A 10,983-nucleotide genomic window follows, 5' to 3' on the forward strand; every position below is an offset into this window, starting at 1 on the left:
TTGCCACAGTCCATGGCACACAGATCCTCCCCATGTCCCCACAGCCTAGTAAAGTCACTCCAATGTCCCCCATGTGCCCCACACACCCCGGGACTGGCCATATTAAGCCCCCCCCCCCCAATCTGATACACCCCAGGTACAGACACACTGACCTTCCCCCATGCCTTACACCCCAAAAATGGTCATGTGCTCCCTCCCTAGCATCCACCCTGGGCAAAGGCTTACCTGTCATTGTCCCCTGGCGCCCATCTCTGCTAGGCAGGGACAGAACCACTCTTCCCACAATATCCTACAGCTCTGAGGCTCTCCTCTACAAACTCTTCCACCCAAGCAGCTCACTCCCTTGGCCACACACCCTTTGTTGACCTTCCCTCCACATCCCCCAGCCTCCCACACCCACCCAGGCAGGGATGCCCTAGCCTTGCCTTTGGTTTGCTTGGGGGCTCCAGCTTAGGGGACGTGTCCTTCCCACGAGCTTCGCCCTCAGACTCTGCAGAGATCTCTTTGTCCTGGGCCTCCTCTGCCTCAGACTCTCCTTCTTCCTCTTCTTCCTCCTCTTCTTCCTCCTCTTCTCCCCCTTCCTCGTCCACTTCCTGGATGGTGGGGGTGACCTCTGAGGGGGGTACCGAGGTTTTCTTCTTTTTCTTTCTCTTTTTTTTCCTCCTGCTGGCACGGGGGGGCCTCTTTTGGTACTTGAGGGCAGAAGGGAGGTGAGTGGAAAGGAGATGATGGATGTGGTGCGAGGTTTGGCGGTGGACTGAGAGAGAAAAAGAGAGTCAGGGGCAGGAAAAGGCTGGGAGGAACCTGCCAGACGCCCCTCCAGGAAACAGCATGGTCTGGAGATCAAGGGCCAGGAAGGGCAAGGAGAGCCACCAGCCCGCAGGGACATAGCAAAGCTCTTTCAGTGATGTGGCAGGCCGATGCATCCAGCCTGGGGTGGCCATGGAGGCAGCCCTCATGCAGTGCCAAACCACCCCAACCCAGCTTCACCACCCTGGGCAAGGCAGGACTCTCCCAGGGCTGCTGAAAGCCATTCGCACGGCTAGGCAGAGCTGCAGTGACCTGCCAGAGACACTACCCCCTTCCTAAACATGGGGAAACACTTCTCACATTATCAAATAAGCAGAGTTTGGGCCATTTACAAACATTTCTTTCCTGCATAGTGTTCTTTAGTTCAGCTTAAATAGATGTGCCTTATTCACTCGCAGGCTTTGACAGGAATTACAGACCAAGTCTTTTAGTGCAGATGCAACATAAATCCATGTCCCAGGTTCTGGGGGGGAGGCTTGTTCCTACCAGCCCCTGAAATGCAGGTTCAGTTAGGAGGTTCTCTTTATAAACCAGGGTAAAAAACAGGGCAGAAGGACTTTTCGTCAAACTAATCTACAAAGAGAAATTCATACAGGGTTGACCTGGGTGTCGTGGGAATTACACAGCGAGAAGAAATTAATGGCATTTCTGAGCCATCACTCAAAAACAATGATAATGCACCATGCAGAGAGCAGGGTAAGCTCAGCACCTCCCTGCAAGAGACAGAAAGCCATTTCTGCCTGGTCTATCTGCAGGCACAAAGCCTCCCATAGACAGCCTGCAGGATGCACAGACCCTGGGGCTGCACCCGGAGCAGCTGAAATCACGGGGGCACCAGCCGCTTTGCAAGGGGGCTTTGCTCAGCAGCTCTTCCTGAGGAATTGTTTCCAGTCTGTTTTGATTTGGTTCCTTCCCAGCTTTCCTGTGACATGGCAGCAAAATCTGTTTATAGTGAAAACTACCTTCAAAGGACGTTTTCAATGGAAGCTGTAACCTTCTCCCTGGGAGAGCCAGGCAGGTTCATTGTTCTGGTGTCATGTTTCCTTTCCTTTGGTTTCTCAAGTCTTTTCTCCCTTGTTTCCCCCCTTGGGAACAGATGGAATATTTCACACACCCCCTTGGTTCAGCAGGAGAGCCTCATGGCAAGATTAGAAGAGATTGGGAATGGCCATACATGCAAAATGGGAAGAGTTTGGTCTCTTTATAAACTCTTTTTCTTCCAAAGTGTTCTTTAGTTCTTTGACTTAAATGTACCCTTTAGATGTACCCTTTTCACTGGTAGGTTTTGGCAGAAAGGCGCTCCTGTCCTGCTACTGCATTCCCTTAGCGCTGCTTTGCCTGCCATGGGTAGGTCAGGCATTAATTTCTAACGTAACAAGAAGCAAGGAAGGCCTCAGCTGTGCATGTGTTGCTCCTACAGCACAAAGCTGCTGCTGAAGACACAGCCCATTCAGTCCTGGATTGACTGCATAAGCCCAGCACAGCAATGCCTGCATTTTGGATCACGTTAGTAATTCCTGGCTTTGAATGTGGCAGGAAACATTTCTAAACCCGGAGAGCATTCACTTCTATGGGCTCGTAGAATATCTTCCAAAGTCTAATGGCCTAACCAGATCTTCCCACTTCATGAATACAAACTGCATAAAATTTCCAACAGCCAGGTTTGACAAAGTCCTAGATAAGGGTGATACATCAGGAGCTCAGAGGAAAACAAGCTTGATTCTGAGAAAGAGAAGATACTTCTATTGAGAAAAAAAAAAAAAAAAAAAAAAAAAAAGCAAAATAGTACAAGCCTGTAGGCAAATTTTCCAAGAAGCTTCTGCCATGCATGCTCAAGCAGATCATCTGTGTACTCTGAGCCAATTCGCACAGCTGTGCACAGAGGCAGAGCTCCAGAGCAGGTAAGTCCCACCAGCAGTACAGGTATTCAACCCGCAGCAAAACTATCAGCACCTTGCAGCCATGTGTGCGAGAGACTGTGTGCTTAGGTGGAAAGTGCTGTTTTAACGTAGCCTCTGTAGAGAAATGGCACAGGCAGAAAGTAGCAGCTGGCGTGCATTATAGTAGTAGACTTCTACTAGCAAACTTCTACAGCACCAACTGGAAATGAGTGGCCAAGCAGAAACCAGCCTGGTGATGTACTAAGGACAAAATGTTCCTGGGGTTGCATCCTATCACAGCTAAGTTGTAAAATAAGCAGCATCTGACTGTGGAGAGCCAGAGACTGGGAAACTGACCCAACCATTGCTACTCATCTTCCGCACAAACAGTGTGCTGGCTGGGGTACCGCTCTTCCTGCCCATTACTGCTGTTACTACAAGCTAATGCAACCAGTCTACACCAGGCAATAGCTTATGGCTGCTCTTGTGGGCACAATCTCATTTTACAGCCAAAGTGACTTTGACTGTTGCCATCTTCATGGAAGGGTGGTTTGTGGAATAAATGTGCTGATCAGAGGATTTCAGGGGAGACAGCTACAGCATTTTAAATTCATGCTCCGTTTTTATTTTTCAGTCCTTTCTTTGAGCAGATAAACCTGATGGTTTCATGGTTGCTATTTAGAAATACACAGGCATGTCTGACTGGAGCCATCTGCTTTCAGAGTGGGGAGGACAGCCTGGCTTCTAGCCATGTTTGGATGTTTCTTTGCAGCCATATGGAAGAAAAATAGTTTCAAACTGGAAACTTGAGTTTGGCAGCAGTGGCTGCAGAGGTCCCTGACACTGGGTGGGGAGCTGAGTGAGCACCTAGGCCTGGGCTATGCTGTCACCTGGGCTGGGCAGTAGCTATGCCTCCAGGGACAGGGGACACTGGCAGGGAGTAGACTGGGATGAGGGGAGCAGACTGGGATGAGGCAGTGGGCACTGGGTGTACATAGCACTCAGGGATTGCTCTGAAGGGAGGAAGGGTCTGTAGAGACCCCAGCACAAGGCTGCAGAGCATGTGGGGCTGAGCAAGGGTTAGCAGTGAGGGTAGAAGTGGGTACAGCGGTTCAGACCTACGTACATTCAAAATCTCTCTCACTGTAGCTGCGTCTCTGCTTCTCCAGATTGCTTGATGCTGACTTGCTTATCAGGTCCCCAAATCTCTCGACTGACAAAGTCTTATCCAAGTCCTCATCGTCCTCGGCACCAGGAGAGGCTTCCTCTGCGTGATCTCTGCCCTGCACAGAAATCACCAGATAACAATCAAACGCTGCAGACTCCTACAGTCCTCTGGGTCCTCGTGTCCTCCAAATGGTGTTGAGCTTGCTGAAGAGCAGTGGGCATCGTACCACAGGGCTGGGGAACACTTACTCATTTATGGGCACAGCTCCACTGAGAGTCAAGAGTCAGAACAGATCAGCAAGCCTCTGAGCTACCAGCTGAGACGTGTAGCTTTCTTTTAGCTGGAATTTCTCTTTCCTCACACCTTACTGCTACCCTCCGGCCTTCCCTCTGCTCAGTCTGACAGCCCTCCCTCTTGAGATTTCTCTCTGGGAAACAGCATCCCTGCTCCAGTGAGGCAGCTTTTAAAGCTGCTCTTACTGCTCTGGTGAGCTGCCCTTGGGGCACTGACCACCCAGTACATCCGCCACCTCTCCTGCAATCCCAGGGCTCCCGTGTTTCCTTTAGCATGCCTTCTTCAGGCTTTTCTGCCTGAAAAGCCTCACATTTTGGGCTGTGGGCACCCCTCTGCCTTTTGCTGCTAGAGATGCTCCGAGAAGAGCATCACCAGGTGACTCCTGTCCTTTCTGCCTCCTGAGCAGCTGCAGCTGGTAAAATTTTCCGTCAATAGAGCCAAAATGCCAGTGCTGAGCTGTTGTGGACTCCCGCGTTTCCATGGAAACAGGAGGAGGCCCAACTGTGACAAATCTGCCTGTGCTGGGCGGAAAGAGGGGGAGCAAAGCGGCCTGGGCCGCGTTCTGCCTCCCCCCACGCCCCCCAGCTGTCCCCAGCTGTGCCCACCAGCTCCCACCCCACCGCGGCCAGGCTGGGTGCTGCGGGGGCACCGAGCATCTCTGCAGGCCGGCGGGTGGGAAGGGAGCACCAGGCACCCTGCAGTGGCTGTGATGGGCCCGGGTAGCGAAGGAGGTGTGAGAGGGAGAGGGAAGAATAAAAAAGGGCTGGGGAGTGGGATGGGGATGCAGGCAGGGCCGATGGGTGAGTGGTGCCAGCTACAGCGCTCTCAGGGCTGTACCTCGGACATATCTGTGTACATGGGGGTGAGGCTGCTTCGCTGTCCACCCCAGCACAGGTGTCCCAAGTGTGGTCAAAATGGGGAGAGTCTAACTGCAAGCTGCCCAGCTCATCCTGTGCAAGCAGGGCCTCATGGAGACTGGCTCCTGCCACTCGCCTGCTCTACCCAGCAGCATCTGAAGGCAACCTCTGGCCTTGCTGACCACAGCAGAGCAGATCTGGCCTTGTGGGCAGCCTCGGGGCACCCTTGGTGCTGACACAACCCCAGTGAGCAGAGGCTTTGTGCTGCTGCAGCAGGCTGCCAGGACGCAGGTCCCACGCACGGCCTGGCAGCAGCGCGGTTCCCGGGGCAGACATGGCACCGCTGCCGCTGGATTCCCACCTCACCTGCTGCAGGTCGATGAAGACTTCTCCTACGGGAGGGGACTCTCCAGCTGCCATTTTGGTTCAGGACCTAAGGGCCTGGGCAAAATATCAACCCTTCTCTTTCACCGGCAGGCACCCAGCAAACCTGGAGGCTGGCATAACCTGTGGAGAGAGGGCAGGACAAGGGAATGTCGTGGGAGTCTGCCACCCACTGCCCTCACCCCCCGTGGCTCCTAACCCAGGGAGGCCACCTTGGAGAACCTCCCCAGCACCAGCAGGACAGGGCTGTCCCTCAGCACGGTGCGGTGAGGGGGTGGGAATGGCACGGACCACGCTGCTTTGGGTGCCAGCTCTGCCATTTCAAGGCCAGGTGAGGCCCTGACACCTCCCTGTCCTCCTGCAAAGGAGCTGCTGCTCCGAGCCATGCTGTGCCAGGGAAGGGAAGGTTTCCTGCTCAGTCACCTCTCCACCAGCACATCTGGGCAAAGCTGGAGCATGGCTGAGCAGCAGGCAAGGGTAATATGGGAAAGGCAAGGTGCTGAGGGGGCATGCCAGCAGCGGGCAGCAGAGCAGTCCTGTGCCACATAGCCTTAAAAATGGGCACACCCATTCACGAGGAACCTCAGGAAGATCCATGCAGGCCAGAGAGACAGCACAAGGACAAACATTTCTGCATTCATACAACAGACACAAAGCAACACATGTCATGGGGAAAGAGGCCCATACAAACTGCAGAGACGTGCACTGCCTGCACCAGCTTGGTTAAGGGACCGATAACCCTGCGGGCAGCCCGAGGGAGTACTCTGCTCAGTGTTCAATTGCAAGGAAAGAAAGCAACGAAGCTCCACAGGTCACAAGGAAAAGGACTGAGAGTAGCACAGAAACAGCTATAGTCATGTCCTATCTACAGCAACAGGGCAGGCTGAGCTCAGCATGGGCTGCACTGTCTGCTGTCACATCGGGAAGAGCTGGAGATGGTTCAGAGACCGCACCGGGAAGATTTGGGCCTCTGAAAACTCATCTGAACTCATACAGAGACAGACACAAGATGCACGCACATCCACAGTAGATTGGGCAGAGGGATGGCTAAGCAAAGTGTTCTTATTTCACAGAGCAAGAAAAGGGACATTCGTTAAAACCGCAAGGGAAGAATACAAATTAATAGAAAATTGGCAAAAGAGAAGATTTTTTCATTGATGTCATTAGGGGAAAAATACTGCAAAATTAGAGGACAGCTTGGCCATCTCTCTGGGTACCAAGTCATATTTATTACAAAACTCATCTTTCAGAGCAAGCTATTCTGTAGCTATGAAAGCTTTGGACGAAGTAGTAGAGGAGTGCGGGCCACAGCCTGGAGATCTGCTAAGGCACTTCTTACCATCTCATCTGAAGTACCTCACAGGGGCCCTGTTCAAGACACGACACTAAAACAGGTTGTCTAAAGGTGACACCAGTAAGGCCACTGCATCATCCCTCCTCCTATCTTTGAAGATCTTCAAAAGGTGCTACTGCAGGCTCTGCTTATCCTGCCTACCCAAAGGCACACATTTATGAAGCCAAAAAATTCTGGGGCCATCTCTAAGGCAACTTCTTGAGGAGCTAATGTCATCACCAATGAAGCATGTTCTCTTGGTCCAAGCCATCTTCTCTCAAACCATTTTTATAGATCTAGCAGCTATCTCAGGATGCAGTCATGCAAATGAACAAACGATTGAGCAGTGCCAGAAGTGTTACAGCTACAAGTTACGTGCTGCAATGGGAAAGGGCTGCAAACAGCTAGGGCACGATTTTGGGGCTGCACACCCAGGCCTTGCAAGCATCAATGATAACAGTTCCTTCCTGTGGTTTCAAGAGGACTCCACATGCAATGTTTGCTCAGTACTGCACAGGGAGAACAAGCATGAAAGCATTTTATTAAACATGAGGAATACTGGAGGCACTAACACAGCTATGTGGATGGGGATAGGAGGACAATTAAAATTTATGGTGAACAACCTGAGATTTTTGCTATTCTTTTCCTCCCTGTGACCATCACCATCCTAACTGGGGTGAAAAATGCAAAACTTAGTGGATGAAATTCCTCAAACGCACCTCATTGAAATCTACAGTAACTGAACCCTTCCATGAGACCTGAGCAGCTCAAGAGAAATACGCTGCCAAGACAAGGAAATGGAGAGTCCAAACCATACGGAACAGGGTGAAACAGTGAAAATACCCAATTCACTCTGTAGATCTGTTAAGGCTCCTACTTTAAGGTGTAGTGTTCAGGTTTCCACTCTGTTTTCCAAGACAGATGGAGCAAAAGGGTTCAGAGGAAAAAACAGAAAAAGGAGAAAGGTCTGGAAATGAGCTGTAAGAGGAGACTGAGCTGCCTTTTTGGTCGGAGACAAGATAGAGAGAAGGGTAATACATGTCTTTTATTTCCTTTCGCTTTTAACTCAGAAAAAAGGTATCATTCCATGAAATCAAACAGCAGCAAATTTGAAACTGAAGGAAGGGAACGCTTTATTACAGCGAGAAGAACTGGCAGGTGGACCCAGGCTCTGCAGTCCCTCAGGGCCAAGGCATCGTGTGCATTAAAAAAACAGGGCTGGGTATTTGTGAGGAACATAACATCCACATCCACAGCTACAGCACAGAGGACTGCCAGCAAAAATGTGCTACAAGTACCACTACTTTACAGCTTTGGAAGGCAGTTCTGGTAGTGGAAGAATCCCTGAAAAATAGCAAAATGCTAACGGTAATTTAACAAAAAAAAAACACACTAATGCTCAGCTCCACCTCTGTGCCACTAATGTATCTTATGGGACCTCGAACGGAAACTGCAAACTATTAGCAATGTTGGAAAACAATGTGCTTTGTTTCAGGTCGGCTGCAGGTTGGTCTGAAGCTATGCAAAGGCTCACAGGGGTATTCAAGATCAGGGTGGGAGGAAACCCGCAGACAGGAGACCCGCTGGATGCGACGAGCTCTTCTGGCGTGACCTTTGCAAAACACGACTCTGAGTTTACAACTACAGTCTGACTGCCTAAGCAAAGTTAAAAGGGTTGGAAAATTCAACGCTTCATCTCTCTTTACCCAACCAAGCGGTGTATTCTCAAACATGCTGAAAATATGTCACTCTAATGACTCTGCTGAGCAGCTAAAAGCAAGACAGCTGTACCAGCAGTAAAGCAAGGGAGCCCTTGGGACCCGCTTTGAGATTTCAGGGGGAATATGCGGCGTGCGGGGGTTTCCCCCCATCCCCGCTCACCCTGTGGAAGCAGGAGGTGAGGTGCGGCAGCCCCAAACATGTGTTGGGATCTGAACCATACAAGGTCTCCTCTTCCCATCCTGACACTGTAATAACACATTTAACGGGCACACTGAGACTACACGAGCTTTTTTTGTTCCCTATTTAGCCCCCCAGGAAAAACCAACCCTGCGTGCAAACGCTGCGCAGATGCTCCCCCAAAGGCAGCAATCCCTTCCCAGGGCGGCCGTGCTGCCCACGGGGCATGCGGCGTCCCGAAGGTGCTGAACGGCTCCCGAGAGCTGCAGCACACGCAGCACTGTCAGGAAATCGGTGTAAGGACTGGTAATGCTACAAATCTGTAGCACCGATGGGGTTCTGAGGGACGCCAAAAGCTGAGCGCTGCGGTTCGCAGCGCCGATACGGTGCCTTCCTTGGTGGCTGGCCACTAGAGGCCACTTGCCCCTTACTCTGCAGCGCCTGGTGCAACCTGTCATGGAAACTGGAGAGACATCGCCTCGGATCCAGCCTGGCATTTTCTGGTACCTGCAACAGAAGGAGTTTGGGGAAGAGCAACAGAAATTGCCAGTAGGCCAGGGGGATTGATTTATGAGGAAAGGTTAGCAGCTAAATTTGTCTAGCGCAATATGGGATGACTAAGATGGGGAGGGGACGTGCCAGCAGTCTGGAAAGATCTCAGGGGTGTAAAACACAAACAAAGATATTATTTTTTTTCAGGCAGACCCACACAAAGAGACTCAGAAATGGGTTAAAATTTAAAAGAGAAATTTAAAAGGAACATCAGGGAGAATTCTGCTAATACGCGTCACGCTGAACCACCCAGCCTGCTGGGATCGCTGCCTGGGCTGTCATGAGAAGAACACAAGACAAAAGGGGGATAAAAAACAATACACCAAAAGAAAGCTGAATGAATGATACCTTCATCCTACTCTATCTCACGCGTGTCAGGAGTACGTGATTCAGCATTCCCGCTAGAAGTAATTTTCAGCAACAGAAGCCTAACGCCAGCAGGCCAGATTCGAAGGGAGGCCAGAAACATCCACAGACTGCTGACTCGTGCGTGCTCACACCTTCCTTCTCTCTCCACAAGTGCATTACCCTCGCTTACGCCGATTCCTGCAGGGGCTCTCCCCTCCGAACGCAGCCTTCGGCACCAGTAAACAGCACAGCGCTCACCCGAATCCCCGCGTCTCACAGCCTCAATCTAGGCTAAAGGAAGGCTGGAGGAAACAGGGCAGGCACGGCCCGCGGTGCCGGCAGCGGAGGGATGTCCCGAGGGCCACATGTTGCTGACAGCCTCCAGCAGGGCTCCCCTGGTCCCCAGGGGCCACTTCACAGCAGCATGCTGATGGAGCCGTGCCATCCCGCTGGCCTAGCGTGGCTCTGAGGGGCAGGGGTGAGGCGGGCAGCTCATGCTGCCCCTTGGCAGGCTGGGTTTGGGCAGGAGAGCTACAGCTGGCCGTCCCAAAAATGTAGGTGAGCAGGCAAAGCTCCCAGCTCTTCCCTCATCTGCCAGCAGCCAGGCTGGGAATCCTTTAGCCGTGGGGTGTCCAGACAGGGAGCTGATGCTGGGAGAGGAGCAAAGCCAGCACGGGGGCGCGGGAGGGCTGACGGGCACGGACACAAGGCTCCGAGAGGAGGAGGGCTGTGCGAGGCACACCGACGGGGTGGCCGGGGGGAGCTGCCGGGACGGGCCCCCCAAAGCCGGATAGAAGCGAGCTGGGACCGGCACGGGGCAAACGGCAGCAGGCAGGGCAGCGGGCACGGAAACTTCTGGGGCGTGATTGAACCCGCGGGTCTGTCCGCCGGGACACCGGCACCGGCACAGAGGCGGCTGAGGGTGAAATACCGAGGGACCCAGCCTGGGGGGCCGCCGGGGCAACCCGGCACGCCCAGCCCTGCGCCGGGTGCGTTACCGGAGGGGTAACGGTAACGGGTCCCGCAGGCAGACATGCGGACACGGACACGCGGACACGGACACGCGGACACGGACACGCGGACACGGACACGCGGCCCCGCGGGGCCCCTACCTCGCACCGCCGGAGGAGGAGGAGGAGGAGAGCCGCGCTCCGCCCGCGCCGCGCCGCGCCGGGCCGGGCCGGTACCGGGCAGGCGGCGCTGCTGCCCGCCGCCCCCTTTGTGCCGCCCCCGCCCGCAGGTAGGGCTGCGGCAGCGCGGGGCCCCCCCGGCCGGTGGCGGCGGCGGGCGGCGGCGGTGCCCCCCCTCCCCTCCCTGCCTCCCTCCCCTGGCGGCGGGCGGGAGGGGGACGCCGGGGCGGGCTCCATGGCAACCGGATGTAAGCGGCGGCGCTCTAGGCGCGGCGGAAGGGCGCGTCTCGGTGGTAACGCGGAAGCGCGGCGGAGCGCCGGCACCGGC

The 10,983-nt window shown here is 53.6% G+C and overlaps 1 protein-coding gene across 2 annotated transcripts in view; it reads right to left on the minus strand.

Moving 5' to 3' along the window:
* SLC4A3 (solute carrier family 4 member 3) overlaps positions 1 to 10,667 on the minus strand; it is a 33,386-nt gene extending 22,719 nt beyond the window's left edge. The window contains exons 1-4 of one of the 2 annotated variants that reach the window (XM_035331186.1): positions 10,638 to 10,667; positions 5,376 to 5,516; positions 3,817 to 3,973; positions 426 to 757 (exon numbers count right to left, since the gene is read on the minus strand). In XM_035331186.1, the coding sequence (XP_035187077.1) occupies positions 426 to 757; positions 3,817 to 3,973; positions 5,376 to 5,429 (543 nt within the window). In that variant the 5' untranslated portion in view covers positions 5,430 to 5,516; positions 10,638 to 10,667. Of the gene's footprint in view, positions 1 to 425; positions 758 to 3,816; positions 3,974 to 5,375; positions 5,517 to 10,637 lie in introns of those variants that run through there. The other variant, XM_035331187.1, reaches the window with a different exon arrangement.
* Positions 10,668 to 10,983: the final 316 nt, after the last annotated feature.

Source organism: Oxyura jamaicensis, chromosome 7 (genome assembly GCF_011077185.1).
Source record: "Oxyura jamaicensis isolate SHBP4307 breed ruddy duck chromosome 7, BPBGC_Ojam_1.0, whole genome shotgun sequence".
Classification (NCBI taxonomy): Eukaryota; Metazoa; Chordata; class Aves; order Anseriformes; family Anatidae; genus Oxyura; species Oxyura jamaicensis.